General features: G+C 45.3%; 1 protein-coding gene across 6 annotated transcripts in view; it reads left to right on the top strand.

The window, feature by feature from the left end:
- LOC118397695 (RNA-binding motif, single-stranded-interacting protein 3-like) overlaps nt 1-15,302 on the top strand; it is a 348,179-nt gene that overhangs the window by 318,890 nt on the left and 13,987 nt on the right. For all 6 annotated transcript variants that reach the window (XM_052470599.1, XM_052470597.1, XM_052470596.1 and 3 more), the window contains 2 exons: nt 3,795-3,891; nt 6,413-6,463. In XM_052470599.1, coding sequence (XP_052326559.1) covers nt 3,795-3,891; nt 6,413-6,463 — 148 coding nt within the window. The remainder of the gene's footprint in view (nt 1-3,794; nt 3,892-6,412; nt 6,464-15,302) is intronic.

Below are 15,302 nucleotides of genomic sequence, written 5' to 3'. Positions count from 1 at the left end.
TCTTGACAAAACATTTCTGTATGGACCTTGCTTTGCGTATAAGAGCATTGTCATGCTGAAACAGGAAAGGGCCTTCCCCAAACTGTTGCCCAAAAAGTTGGATGTACACAATCGTCTAGAATGTCATTGTATGCTGTAGCGTTAAGATTTCCCTTCTCCGAAACTAAGGGGCCTAGCCCGAACCATGAAAAACAACCCCATACCATTATTCCTCCTCCGCCAAACTTTACAGTTGGCACTATGCATTGGAGCAGGTAGCGTTCTCTTGGCATCCGCCAAACCCAGATTCGTCTGTCGGACTGCCAGTGAAACGTGATTCATCACTCCAGAGACCGCTTTTCCACTGCTCCAGAGTCCAATGGCGGCGAGCTCGGCCATGGAAACCCATTTCATGAAGCTCCAGACAAACAGTTATTGTGCTGACGTTGCTTCCAGAGGCAGTTTGGAACTTGGTAGTGGATGTTGCAACCGAGGACAGATTATTTTTACGCGCTCCATGCTTCAGCACTCGGCAGTCCCGTTCTGTGAGCTTTTGTGGCCTACCACTTCGCAGAGCAGTTGTTGCTCCTAGACCTTTCCACTTCACAATAGCAGCACTTACAGTTGACCGGGGCAGCCCTAGCAGGGCAGAAATTTGACGAACTGACTTGTTGGATAGGTGGAATCCTATGACGGTGCCACCTATATAATGTTTGTCTATGGAGATTGAATGGCGGTGTGCTCAATTTTATACACCTGTCAGCAAAGGGTGTGGCTGAAGCACAGGAAAAGTGTTTGTCTGCACTGGGCCTTTTAAAGCCTGTATTTCCTTGGCATTTTCAGACAAATATTAACGGCTGGAGAAACAACACACCAACATGTTTCGTGAGGTCATGTTTTTTTTATTCCACCTCTAGTTCAAGTCATTGTTAGTCATTTTAATCCAAGATTTCAACGCATAAAATTAATTCAGGAATAGTGTTGAAGATAGCAATACAGAATCTACTGTAAGTAGGGCTTTTCAATTTTATAATTACAGTACCAGACAAAAGTTTGGACACAGCTACTCATTCCAGGGTTTTTCTTTATTTAAAAAAAAAAAAAAATCTACATTGTAAAATAATAATGAAGACATCAAAATTCTGAAATAATATATATGGAATCATGTAGTAATCAAAAAAGTATTCAACAAATCACAATATATATTATATTTGAGATTCTTCAAATTAGCCACCCTTTGCCTTGATGACAGCTTTGCATACTATTGGCATTCTCTCAACCAGCTTCATGAGGCAGTCACCTGGAATGCATTTCAATTAACAGGTGTGCCTTGTTAAAAGTTCATTTGTGGAATTTCTTTCTTTCTTAATGTGTTTGAGCCAATCAGTTGTGTTGTGACAAGGTAGGGGTGGTTTACAGAAGTTAGCCCTATTTGGTCAAATAAAAATTATGGCAAGAACAGCTCAAATAAGCGAAGAGAAGCAATAGTCCATCATTACTTTAAGACATGGTCAGTCAATCCGGAACATTTCAAGAACTTTGAAAGTTTCTTCAAGTGCAGTCGCAAAAACCATCAAGCGCTATGATAAAACTGGCTCTCATGAGGACCGCCACAGGAAAGGAAGGTCCCAGAGTTACTTCTGCTGCAGACGATAAGTTCATTAGAGTTAATTGCACCTCATATTGCAGCCCAAATAAATGCTTCACGGAGTTCAAGTAACAGACACTTCTCAACATCAACTGTTCAGAAAGGATTGTGTGAATTAGGCCTTCATAGTTGAATTGCCGCAAAGAAACCACTACTAAAGTACACCATTAAGAAGAAGAGACTTGCTTGGGCCAAGAAACATGTGCAATGGACATTAAACCGGTGGAAATCTGTCCTTTTTTGGTTCCGACTGCTGTGTCTTTGTGAGACGCAGAATAGGTGAACGGATGATCTCCATATGGCGGCAGCGTAGCCTAGTGGTTAGAGCGTTGGACTAGTAACCGGAAGGTTGCGAGTTCAAACCCCCGAGCTGACAAGGTACAAATCTGTCGTTCTGCCCCTGAACAGGCAGTTAACCCACTGTTCCCAGGCCGTCATTGAAAATAAGAATGTGTTCTTAACTGACTTGCCTGGTTAAATAAAGGTAAAATTTAAAAATATATATGTGCAGTTCCCACCGTGAAGCATGGAGGAGGTGTGATGATGTGGGGTTGCTTTGCTGGTGACACTGTCTGTGATTTATTTTAGAATTCAAGGCACACTTAACCAGCATGGCTACCACAGCATTCTGCAGCGATACGCCATCCCTACTGGTTTGCGCTTAGTGGGACTATCATTTGTTTTTCAACCCAACAATGACCCAAAGCACACCTCCAGGCTGTGTAAGAGCTATTTGACCAAGAAGGAGAGTGATGGTGCTGCATCAGATGACCTGGCCTCCACAATCACCCGACCTAAACCCAATTGAGATGGTTTGGGATTAGACTGCAGAGTGAAGGAAAAGCAGTGCTTAGCATATGTGGGAATTCATTCAAATCTGTTGGAAAAGCATTCCTCAAGAAGCTGGTTGAGAGAATGCCAAGAGTGGGCAAAGCTGTCATCAAGGCAAAGGGTGGCTACTTTGAAGAATCTAAAACATATATATTTATTTGTAATACTTTTTTTGGTTATTACCTGATTCTGATGTCTTCACTATTATTCTACAATGTAGAGAATAGTAAAACTAAAGAAAAACCCTTGAATCATCAACTGTGTGTCCAAAATTTTGACCGGTACTGTATATGTATCCTTTGTACAAAGCCCAAACATGATAGTTGTATCATAATATATAATTGTAATATATGCCATTTAGCAAACGCCTTTATCCAAAGTGACTTACATTTTACATAAGGGTACTTGGTCCCATGAATCGAACCCCATTTTCTGGCTTTGTAAGCACCAGGCTCTACCAACAGAGCAGTGGTATAACATTGCACTTAACCAGCGAGGTGATAAAAATGACACCCAGGGATGTTAAAGTAGCCCGCCAGCTCTTTCCCCAAGAGCCAAACTCAACACTTTGGAATAGCCTTCTTTAAATGCATTGAGTTTTCCCAAACACTGTGGATTGAAGTCAGCCATCAGCCTAAGCCAGCCAACATGGTATATATAGCCTTATTGCTCGGGGCGAAAACACAGGCACACATTTTTTTATGCGACGACAAAGCTCAATTTTTTTTGACCTGATAAAACCAGACTTTTCAATCGAGAAGCCATAAGACGCTTCGTGAAACTTTTATGCGCCCCCACAAAACACAATATATTGCGTGGTGTTTGATTTGAGCAGGCAAAAGGATGGAACAAGACAATGAAGAGCTATACCCACATGTCTGTGCGGCCCTCAAAGACTGACCATAGACGACTATGTGGGTGTGTTTATTGGTGTGCATGGATCAATGGACATAAAAGGTATTTTAGTAGAGACAGTGTTATCTGTTGTATGGGTTCATTCCAGTCCTTATGTGGAGATGGACTGGCTCGAGGAATATGTGTGGAAAAGATTTCAAATGGTTCAATTAGAGGTTAGTACATAAAAAGCCCAAGGCGGAAACACACAAAAATGTCCTCACATACTGGTGTCTATAAATGAATGTTAATTCCCAATCAGCTTTTGGAAACAGTAGTTCCCTAACCTATCATTTTAATTCAACCTTAATAGGCACTTAATAACCATGATCATCCTGCTATTTCATTGCAAACAGTTGTAATGCATGGAGATCTATAGTGTCATCCAGTACCCAGGGTGTGACCTCCCTTTCACCTGCTCTGTTTCCTCTCTCCTCCTCAGGTTCTACACCTCGCCTTACAGTATCGCCACCAACCGCATGATCGCACAGACGTCCATCACGCCCTTCATCGCTGCTTCCCCCGTCTCCACATATCAGGTGAGTGGTGTACTGTAGTGTACCCAGAGGGAGATAACCGCGGGGCGGCTGGGGACTGGCTGGGAGATGGGCAAGCTGTGGGGCTGGAAAACAACAAGAGGCTCTGGGAGATTCGTAACTTTGAAGCTTTCCTCATTGGTTTGCCAACGACGCTGGGATGAAAACACAACAGACGGAATGTCTCGACCGAAAAATGAGCAGGAAATAGACTGGGGGGGGGAAAGAGAAAAGCCATGCCCGTTAGGAATTAGAGTGTTGGGAAAAAACAAACAGTTTCTCCCTCGCTGTCCTGACCCTGTTGTGCTTTTCAAGCTTTTTCAAGCTGTCATACCTTTCGTAGTAATTTTACATCCCTTTTTCCTGCTAACTGAATTCCACACTTTGCATCCCAGTTGATCCCTGGAACCATGTGAAACAGAGCGTTTCCATTTCTAAACACGCACAATTTCAAGCACCTCCAGATGTTTGACTGCAACAAGCAGAAGGGAAGAGACACTGTTCAGTTCACCTCCACTTTCCCCCGAGAGCACTCACTGTTTATCATTGAGGCTGATTAGAATGCAGAAAGAGGGAGAGCGACAGGGAGAGAGAGAGATGGAATGAGAGAGTGAGAGAGATGGAATGAGAGAGTGAGAGAGATGGAATAAGAGAGTGAGAGAGCAAGAAAGAGAGAGCACTGGAGAGAGAGCGATAGGGAGAGAGAGAGAGAGAGAGAGAGATAAAGACGGAGAAGGAAAGAGAGAGGGAAGGGGGTTAGTTGGTGAAGGTTGGCTTGTCCGCCTTTCAGAAATGTCTGATTAAAACTCAGGTCCAGTGCTGGGGTGAGAAGTGGGCTGGAGCGCTGCGCTAATCCGCGTTCCGAAGGCTTCCCAAATTGATTTATCAAAAACAATGGCCTGGCTTTTGAGGAATATTAATCCTCACAGTTTCAATATTGGCCACGACCACTTCCTGATAATATTGCCCTTCAGCCAGGCAGCTACAGGCAAGGTGAGTCCTCCATCTTCTGCTCAAGTACAAAGAGTAGAGCAGGCAGGAAGCAAAGCATACGGTATGAGACAAAGGAATCACTTGTGGCCAAAAATATATGATTTCAGTTCTTTGTGATAGAAAATATGAAGCCTTTTGCACTTTTTTTATTGGCTACTATTACATATAATCTGCTCAGATGCAGATCATTTATTGTTTATTGAATTGTGTGTTTTACAATTGTATTTATTTACTGGAAATAACAAACAAACTAAAACGATGGCTAATTCGCCAAATGCCCATTGTAAACAGACTGTTTGTCTTTGGACTGTGTACGCTGGGAAAACTTTGTCACGTGACAGTGGACAATCCATCCACTTCCTGGTCTAGCCATGCGGTCTGCCCTGCTGTGTTCTGGCTGCCTTAATATCAAACACAAGCTCAGGGCAGCGTCAGCCAGAGGTAGACGGACATCCTCAGACTAGACCACTGGACAACATAGTCAGTCACACAATGTACCTGCTTCTTATTAAGTCATCACTGCTGCTACTAATGCATCCATAATAATAATTAGTTTTAAAAAAAAAAAATTAAACAATCAATCTCAAGTCAAAACATTTAAAAGCACACGCAGGTTTAATCTTGTTGATGTCACGTGGAAATATTCTAAAGATGGACGATTAGGGAACAAAGCTTTGGTCTCATCTCTCTTTTTTTCTTCCTGTTGTCTCGAGAACAAACATCGTGAGGAGGAAACAAACAATCATGGCTCTGTGCTATACAATAAAAACCCCTCACTTGTTTAGGCAAGCCCCAAATCATGGGCTTTAACGAGCTCAGAGGATTGGCGTTCTTATGGAAGATTAGCATCTGTTTGTCTTTGTTGAGTCCAATCATTTCCCCAAGGATCAATGGGCAGACGTGTGTGTGTGTGTGTGTGTGTGTGTGTGTGTGTGTGTGTGTGTGTGTGTGTGTGTGTGTGTGTGTGTGTGTGTGTGTGTGTGTGTGTGTGTGTGTGTGTGTGTGTGTGTGTGTGTGTGTGTGTGTGTGTGTGTGTGTGTGTCTGACTAGCTGTCTAATACTCCTCAACAGCAAATCTAAATGGTCCATTTCTTCAACTGTGGCTTCTCTCACGGTCGACAGCAGGAATTCTGTTGAACTGAATGGCCCACTCAGTCCAATAGAGCAGTAGGTCTTTTTCTGCTTCAGGGTTAGTTTGTGGGTCCTTGTCCATCGATATTCGGATTGCCACTGTCGACCCAAGCTGGGTTGAGCCATCTTGTCCTGTGGCGTGACACGCTGTGCCTAACTCTGCAAATTCAAGGCCTGTGTGTTTTCAACTGGCCCGAGGCTCGTTAGCTTCGTCTTACCTCGACACGCCCACACTTCCCAGGCACGGAAGTAACAGTGGGAAAGGACAGGGCACAAGCATGCAGAGAAATAGTGTGACAATAGAAAACCAGTTATTGCACACTGTTGATTGAAAGGGAAAAGAGGTGGCATGGTTAACCTTAAGTCAATAATGACGTTTCATTTGATGTCTCCCTCATAGGTCCAGAGTACGTCATGGATGCCTCATCAACAATACGTTATGCAACCTACAGTAAGTGCATTTCCATTCTCTCTGTCATGTGATTCACTGTGTGTGCTCTAGCAGTCCCACGTGGACCTTTGACCTTTTGGGTTAGAGGTCGACAGACGTTGAAGATGCTTGATGTCTATTTTCACTTGCGGTAAATTCACAGTGCCGTTCGGTTAACTCACCAGAAGAGTTACGAGCGCTTTGGACAGAATGTTATGACTCTTTCAGAATGTTGCAACCTCCAAGGCACTTTCTATGTGTTTAGAGCTAATATCAGGCAGCATTTGAATTGGTAAAGTAGATGCTCCGTCTTCAAACTCCTCCTGTGGCAAGTCCACTTTCAGACCACCGCCGGAACTCACCCACAGACTCGAGCACCGAACCGAATTGTATCGCTGATAGCTAAATGATTCCTCCGCTACTGTCTTGAATCACCAGAAACAATGTATAAAAGTTGGTCGTTCCATCGTGATAACCACTTGGATGTCCATTCGCTCTTTCTTAGGTGTTCAGACATGTGGTTCTGGTTGGGAACACACAGAGTTTATGGGTCTTGGTGGACTGTAGTGTGACTCAGCAGAATTTAACTAGCAAAGCAGAACACCAGCTAGCCTGCTCAATCTATCTCTGCTCAATCTATCTCTGCAACACACCAGGCCACCAGCACTCAATTCTCCAATAGTACTGCAATACTACTTATATCAGTCAGCATTTCATGTTATATTAATCCTACATTACTAATAGGTCCCATGTGGCTCTGGCGTTGCAATGCCAGGGTTGTGGGTTTCGATTCCCACGAGGGGCCAGTACAGAAATGTATGTACTCACTACTGTAAGTCGCTCTGGTTAAGAGCATCTGCTAAATTCTGAAAAAATGCTATAATAATAATAATAATATATGCCATTTAGCAGACCCTTTTATCCTAGACAGTCATGTGCGCATACATTTTACATGTGGGTGGTCCTGGGAATCAAGCCAACTAATTCTGCCGTTGCAAATGCCATGTTCTACCAACTGAGCTACACAGGACCGGCATTTCATGTCATATGTTTATCATCCACAAGTTCAGCAGATCTCAAACTCAACCATTTTAGCTAGAATACAACCTCAATTATACCTAACTACTAGTGTATATAGTTGTTTTTGTTTCATTCGGTTTCATGCATTTTTCACACAGAGTAGCTAATAATAACATTACAATAGCACATACTTTAATGCAACCGACTGATTCCCACTTAGGACAACTTAGTCTCTTGTTTAGGCAAGAGGCAATTAGTTGGTCTCGTGCATTAGAGCAGCCTGTATGAGTTGTTCGTGAGAGCTGATGCTTTCAGAGCTCCTAATGGTTCTGCTGCAGTTGCATCCAATCTCCCATCCTGGCCCTGAACTTTACTGCAGTATGTAGCTTTTTATACTCGTGTCATTGTGATGTGTTAGGCTATTGCCATGTTATCAATATTGCACTAATGTGAGGGACTGAAAATGCAGCCTCGTGTTTTGCAGAGAGTATATCAGGTTTCGGGTATGACCCAGATGCAGACAGTGTCGGGGAAATAAACGTTTATTTCTAATACAGGGGCAGGCAAACGACAGGTTAAAGGCAGGCAGGGGTCAGTAATCTAGAGCAGGTAGGGTGCATAGGGTCCAGAACGGCAGGCAGGGTCAGAGCAGGCAGAAGAGTCAAAACCAAGTAGGACTAGGAAACAGGAGCAAGAAACAGACACGAGCAGGGGAACAAACGCTGGTAGGTTTCATAAACAAAACGAACTGGAAACAGACAAACAGAGAACACAGGTATAAATACACATGGGATAATGGGGAAGATGGGCGACACCTGGAGGCCGGGTGGAGACAAGCACAAAGACAGGTGAAACAGATCAGGGTGTGACAGAGTAGGGATATTCAAGTCAAATCCAATTTTAAAGGTCACATGCGCCGAATACAACAGGTGTAGTAGACCTTACGGTGAAATGCTCACTTACAAGCCCATAAAAAACAATGCAGTTTTAAGAAAATTCCTAAAAAAGTAAGAGATAAGAATACAAATAATTAAAGAGCAGCAGTAAATAACAATAGCGGGGCTATATACAGGGGGTATTGGTACAGAGTCAATGTGCAGGGGGCACCGGTGTTGATGTAATTGAGGTAATTATGTAGTTGCCATACCAGGCAGTGATGCAACCCGTCAGGATGCTCTCGATGGTGCAGCTGTAAAACCTTTTGAGGATCTGAGAGTACCCATGCCAAATCTTTTCAGTCTCCTGAGAGGGAATAGGTTTTGTCGTGCCCTCTTCACGGCTGTTTTGGTGTGCTTGGACCATGTTAATTTGTTGGTGATATGGACACCAAGGACCATGAAGCTCTAAAACTACTCCACTACAGCCCCTTCGATGAGACTGGGGGCATGCTCAGTCCTCATTTTCCTGTAGTCCACAATCATCTCCATCATCTTAATCATGTTGAGTGAGAGGTTGTCTGACCTCCTCCCTATAGGCTGTCTCATTGTTGTCGGTGATCAGGCCTACCACTGTTGTGTCATCAGCAAACTTAATGATGGTGTTGGAGTTGTGCCTGGCCATGCAGTCATGAGTGAACAGGGAGTACAGGAGGGGACTGAGCACACACCCCTGAGGGGCCCCTGTGTGGGGGATCAGTGTGGCGGATGTGTTGTTACCTACCCTTACCACTTGGGGGTGGCCCGTTCGGGAAGTCCAGGATCCAGTTGCAGAGGGAGGTGTTTAGTCCCAGGGTCCTTAGCTTAGTGATGAGCTTTGAGGGCCCTACGGTGTTGAACACTGAGCTGTAGTCAATGAATAGTATTCTCACATAGGTGTACCTTTTGTCCAGGTGGGACAGAGCAGTGTGGAGTGCAATAGAGATTGCGTCATCTGATGGTGCAGTATGCAAATTGGTGGGGGTCTAGGGTTTCTGGAACAATGGTGTTGATGTGAGCCATGACCAGCATTTCAAAGTATTTCATGGCTACAGATGTGAGTGCTACGGGTCAGTAGTCATTTAGGCAGGTTACCTTAGTGTTCTTTGGCACAGGGGCAATGGTGGTCTGCTTGAAACATGTAGGTATTACAGACTCAGACAGGGAGTTTGAAAATGTCAGTGAAGACACTTTCTAGTTGGTCAGCGCATGCTCGGAGTACACGTGTTGGTAATCCGTCTGGCTCAGCGGCCTTGTGAATTTTGACCTGTTTAAAGGTCTTGCTCACATTGGCTGCGGAGAGCATGATCACACAGTCGTCCGGAACAGCTGATGCTCTCATGCATGTTTCAGTGCTACTTAGAAGAAGTTATTTAGCTTGTCTGGTAGGCTCGTGTCACTGGGCAGCTCTCGGCTGTACTTCCCTTTGTAGTATGTACTAGTTTGCAAGCCCTGCCACATCCAATGAGCATTGGAGCCGGTGTAGTACGGTTCGATCTTAGTCCTGTATTGACGCTTTGCCTGTTTGAAGGTTCATCGGAGGGCATAGCGGGATTTCTTATAAGCTTCCAGGTTAGAGTCCCGCTCCTTGAAAGCGGCAGCTCTACCCTTTAGCTCAGTGCGAATGTTGCCTGTAAATCCATAGCTTCTGGTTGTGGTATGTATGTACAGTCACTGTGGGGACGACGTCCTCGATACACTTATTGATAAAGCCAGTGACTGATGTGGTGTACTCCTCAATGCCATCGGAAGAATCCCGGAACATATTCCAGTCTGTGCTAGTAAAACAGTCCTGTAGTTTAGCATCTGCTTCATCTGAACACTTCTTTATAGACCGAGTCACTGGTGCTTCCTGCTTTAATTTTTGTTTGTTAGTAGGAATCAGTCGGATAGAGTTATTGAGTTATGGTCAGATTTGCCAAATGGAGGGCAAGGGAGAACTTTGTACGCGTCTGTGTGTGGAGTAAAGATGGTCTAGAATTTTTTTTCTCCTCTGGTTGCACATTTAACATGCTGATAGAAATTAGGTAAAACTGATTTAAGTTTCCCTGCATTAAAGTCCCCGGACACTAGGAGCACTGCCTCTGGATGAGCGTTTTCCTGTTTGCTTATGGCGGAATACAGCTCATTGAGTGCGGTTTTAGTACCAGCCTCGATCTGTGGTGGTATGTAGACGGCTACGAAAAATACAGATGATAAACTCTCTAGGTAGATAGTGTGGTCTACAGCTTATCATGAGATACTCTACCTTAGGCGAGCAAAATCCTGAGACTTCCTTATATATTGTGCACCAGCTATTGTTTACAAATGTGCCTTACCAGATGATGCTGTTCTGTCCTGCCGTTAGTGTATAACCCGCCAGCTGTATGTTCTTAATGTCGTCATTCAGCCTCAACTCGGTGAAACATAAGATTATTACAATTTTTAACTTAATGTCCCGTTGGTAGGATATACGTGCTTTCAGTTTGTCCCATTTATTTCCCAGCGATTGAACGTTACCTAGCAGAACGGAAGGCAAGGGTCAGATTAGCCACTCTTCACCTGATCCTCACAAGGCATCCTGGTCTCTTTCCGCGAAACCTACGTTTCCTTTTCCAGCGAATTCCGGGGATCTGGGCCTGGTTGAGTGTCCGTAGTATATCCCTCGCGTCCCACTCATTGAAGAAGAACTCCTCGTCCATTTTGAGTTGAGTATTCCCAGTTCGGATGTCCAGAAGCTCTTTTCATTCATAAGAGACGGTAGCAGCAACATTATGTAGAAAACAGGTTACAAACAACACGGAAAAAACAAACAAAATAGCATGGTTGGTTAAGAGCCGCTAAGATGGCAGCCCTGGCCTCCCGCAGTGGTTAAGGGCCAGCTGTGCCATCAGAGTCCCTAAGTTCGCGCCCAGGCTCTGTCGTAACCGGCTGCGACCGGGAGGTCCGTGGGGCCACGCACAATTGGCCTAGTGTCGTCCGGGTTAGGGAGGGATTGGTCGGTAGGGATGTCCTTGTCTCATTGCGCACCAGCGACTCCTGTGGCGGGCCGGGCGCAGTGCGCGCTAACCAAGGTTGCCATGTGCACGGTGTTTCCTCCGACACATTGGTGCAGCTGGCTTCCGGGTTGGATGCGCGCTGTATTAAGAAGCAGTGCGGCTTGGTTGGGTTGTGTATCGGAGGACGCATGACTTTCAACCTTTGTCTCTCCCGAGCCCGTACGGGAGTTGTAGCGATGAGACAAGATAGTAGCTACTACAACAATTGGATACCACGAAATTGGACAGCTGGAGGATCTGAAGAAAGATCTATCCCCAAGCCAACCATTTACATTACGGTCATTTAGCAGACACTCCTATCCAGAGCAACTTACCAGGGTTGTGAGTGCATACATTTTCATTATTTTTTCATACTTGTTCCCTGTGGGAATCAAACCCACAACCCTGGTGTTGCAACTGAACTACACAGGACTACCATCCCACTGGTTTTCATACACTACATCATACCTAAGGCACTGTGTGGGTCCTCCAAAGCCATATCTTAGACTTAGAGCATTTAGGGGTCCTAGTGAGTGAGATCATTTACACACAGGCAGTATCAAAGACGACTACTGTACATATGTGATGCCGGCCAAGCCGGAGCAATGCAACACTATAGTTCCTGATCTACCATCACCACCAACACCAGCACCACTATCCATAGAGAAGCCCTCCTACCACCTACTACCCTACTGCTGCTCCCTGCTGCGACCGTTACCACCTAGCCTCCCCGTCTCAGTTACCCCCACGCTGGGAGACAAGCAACATGTAATCTGGCCCCAGCGGGGCACCACTCCACCAGCCTCCCAGCCAGCTCCTCTCCTTCCCTCTCCGAGCCAGTCAACCGCCATGACGGGACGGGAGTCCCTGGTGCTACAGATGCTGCAGAGAGGAGAGGATCAAAGCGTGTGTGTGTGTGTGTGTGTGTGTGTGTGTGTGTGTGTGTGTGTGTGTGTGTGTGTGTGTGTGTGTGTGTGTGTGTGTGTGTGTGTGTGTGTGTGTGTGTGTGTGTGCGCCTGCCTGCCTGCCTGCCTGTATTGGATTGGTTAGGTGTGCAATATTAGTGTCTGTGGTTTATGCAGTTTACTGCACCGTATGGGTGTGTTTATTAAATAGAATAGGTGCTGCTATTTGACCCGGTGTCTCTTGGAAAAGAGATGTTATCTCAATGAGAAAAACCTGTATATATAAAGGTTAAATAAAAAGAAAACAGTTTAAACACAGTAGAGTCCCTTCTGCTCCCTCCCTATAGACCAGTGTGTATTTCTCTCTCTCTCTCTGTCCATATGGCCTTGTTCCAATGGCGCTGCATCCACAATCCACCAGACCGCCCCCTATGCCCTAACCTAAGCTGCCCCCCTTCGACCTCCCTCCACTCGACCACCACCCAACCTGTCTCCTTATGTCTGCACTTATATTCTTCCTGTACAATGGCCACATTGTGGTCACCCCCCCCCCGTCCTGCCGATCCTATGAAACACATTAAACTAGTGGTGCGTGCTAGCCTAGCGTTCAGGGGCTACTTCCAAGTATCAAAACTGATTGTGCTGCAATTTGGGGCTGTTGGCGTACACAGCATGTTTAACCAATGGGCCATTCTGGGGGGAGTGTTCGCCTGGTGTCTGGCGCAATATGGAGGCAGCGGAGCATGGTAAAAGGAGAGGACATTGCCACAGCCAATCAGAATGACTACGCTAGAGCGCAGACCTGGGTTCCTATTCTGGCTGTGCCGGGGTGGACATTACAAGAGTACACGGCCATTAAGGCCAGATCGTTCTTCAAGATGTCAAAACGTTCATAGATGACCAGCAGGGTCAAATAATAATCACACTTGTTGCAACAGGTCAGTAGCTCAGGAGTAAATTGTCAGTTGGCTTTTCATAACCGAGCATGGCTGACCCCAGCTTCCTGGCACAGAGACTATTGCAGCCTAGATAATGGAGGCTGAGACGTTGGGGGTCAGCGGACACTGTGGCCCCGTCCAACGATACCCCCAGACAGGGCAAACCAGGCAGCATATAACCCCACCCACTTTGCCAAAGCACCGCCCCCACACCACTACAAGGATATCAACAGACCACCAATGTACTACCCTGAGACAAGGCTGAGTAAAGCCCACGAAGCTCTCCTCCACCGCACGAGCTCAAGGGGGCGCAAAACTGCTCAAGAAGATCACGTCACAGATTCAACCCACTCAAGTCGAGTATAGCGCAAAAGATCTGGCACGGTGTGATGCACCCCTCCTAGGGTCGGCATGGAAGAGCACTATTAAGCCAGTGACTCAGCCCCCGTAATAGGGTCAGAGGCAGATTATCCCAGTGGAGAGAGGGGAGCCGGCTAGGCAGGCAGAGACAGCAAGGGTGGTTCGTCACTTCAGTTTTTGCACCCCTGGGCCAGACGACATTAGACAAAATTATTTTGAATACTATGTGAACCCGGGTATGCTAGTGTGCTGCTTGTCGGTGGCAGTTTGAATTTTGAAGGAGTTAACATGATAAGTGAGAATTGAAAGTGTTCTTTGAGCAAGAGTTTGCAGGCTGCTGTTACATGGTAGAAACAGCAGTGTATCTTGTTTATCTCACTAGATTGAGTTTGACAACCGTAGCCTGAGTGCTCTATCCGTCAGCGTTGCGCTTTGTTAGGAGATGGGGAGAGAGAGAAAAATGAAAAGACAAACAGTTTGCAGAAATGTGTGTATCCTTGGACGAGAAGTGCTTAGAGCGAAAACTTCAAAAGAAAAATGACAGCTTGTTTTCAATTGCCGTTAAAAAAAACGGCTTCAACTCGCTTCTTTCTCTCCCAGTCCTTTACTTTTTCTCTCTCTCTCTGTTTATCTTTCCCTGTATCATTCTCTCTCACACAGTCTCCTCCTCTCTCTCTCTTCTCGTTCTCCTGTCTCACTCTCTCTCTTTCTCTCTCTCTCTTTCTCCCGCTCTCTCTCTTTCTCTCTCTCTGTCTCTCTTTCTCTCTCTTTCTTTCTTCATCTCTCTCTTTCTTTCTTTCTTCATCTCTCTCTTTCTTTCTTCATCTCTCTCTCTGTCTCTCTCTCTCTCTCTCTCTCCCTCTCTCTCACCTGTCCCTTCCAGTACTGAGGTTCTTTGAAGCTGTGGTGTACATGCCAGCTGGGAGGGTGGTGTTGCCAGCAGTACTTGGGCTGTGAGGTAATGCCTGCAGTAGATCAGTCAGCAGCAGACCTGGGATAGTTGAGTAGACTACACTGCAAACAATGTTAGTGTTACCTAGATATTATTGTATTGAGATAATGAAGTTAAAAATTGCTTGAGTTGAGTTCATCGCACTCACCAAGAAAACGCATTTACTAGTTTTTAGTTGACATAGCTTACCCGGAAAATACATCAAGATAATTTGTATTGTTCTAAGATATTCTGACTACAAGCCTTTTTCAAGCCTTTTTTTAAGTACGCAAAATGATCTGCCAGAGCACTAAGATCATTTGTCTTGGTAAGATGTCTTATTAAGATCAAATAACATTTTTCTTACCCTATCAAGACTTTTTGGTTTTGTTTAAATAATCAAAATGGTCTGCCAGTGCAATGAGATACACTACATGACCAAAAGTATGTGGACACCTGACCATTAATAACATCATGACCATTAATATGGAGTTGCCCCCCCCCCCCTTTGCATCTATAATAGCCACTCTTCTGGGAAGGCTTTCCACTAGATGTTGGGACATTTCTGTGGTTACTTGCTTCCATTCAGCCACAAGAGCATCAGTGAGGTCGGGCACTGATGTTGGGCGATTAGGCCTGACTCGCAGTCGGCATTCCAATTATTTCCAAAGGATTTTGATGGGGTTGAGGTTAGGGCTCTGTGCAAGCCGGTCAAGTTCTTCCACTCCAATCTAGACAAACCATTTCTGTATGGGCCTCACTTTGTGCACGGGCA

The sequence above is a fragment of the Oncorhynchus keta genome, chromosome 19 (genome assembly GCF_023373465.1).
Source record: "Oncorhynchus keta strain PuntledgeMale-10-30-2019 chromosome 19, Oket_V2, whole genome shotgun sequence".
NCBI lineage: Eukaryota > Metazoa > Chordata > Actinopteri > Salmoniformes > Salmonidae > Oncorhynchus > Oncorhynchus keta.
Note: the sequence above shows the minus strand (reverse complement) of the source record. Positions and strands in the feature narration are given on the sequence as shown.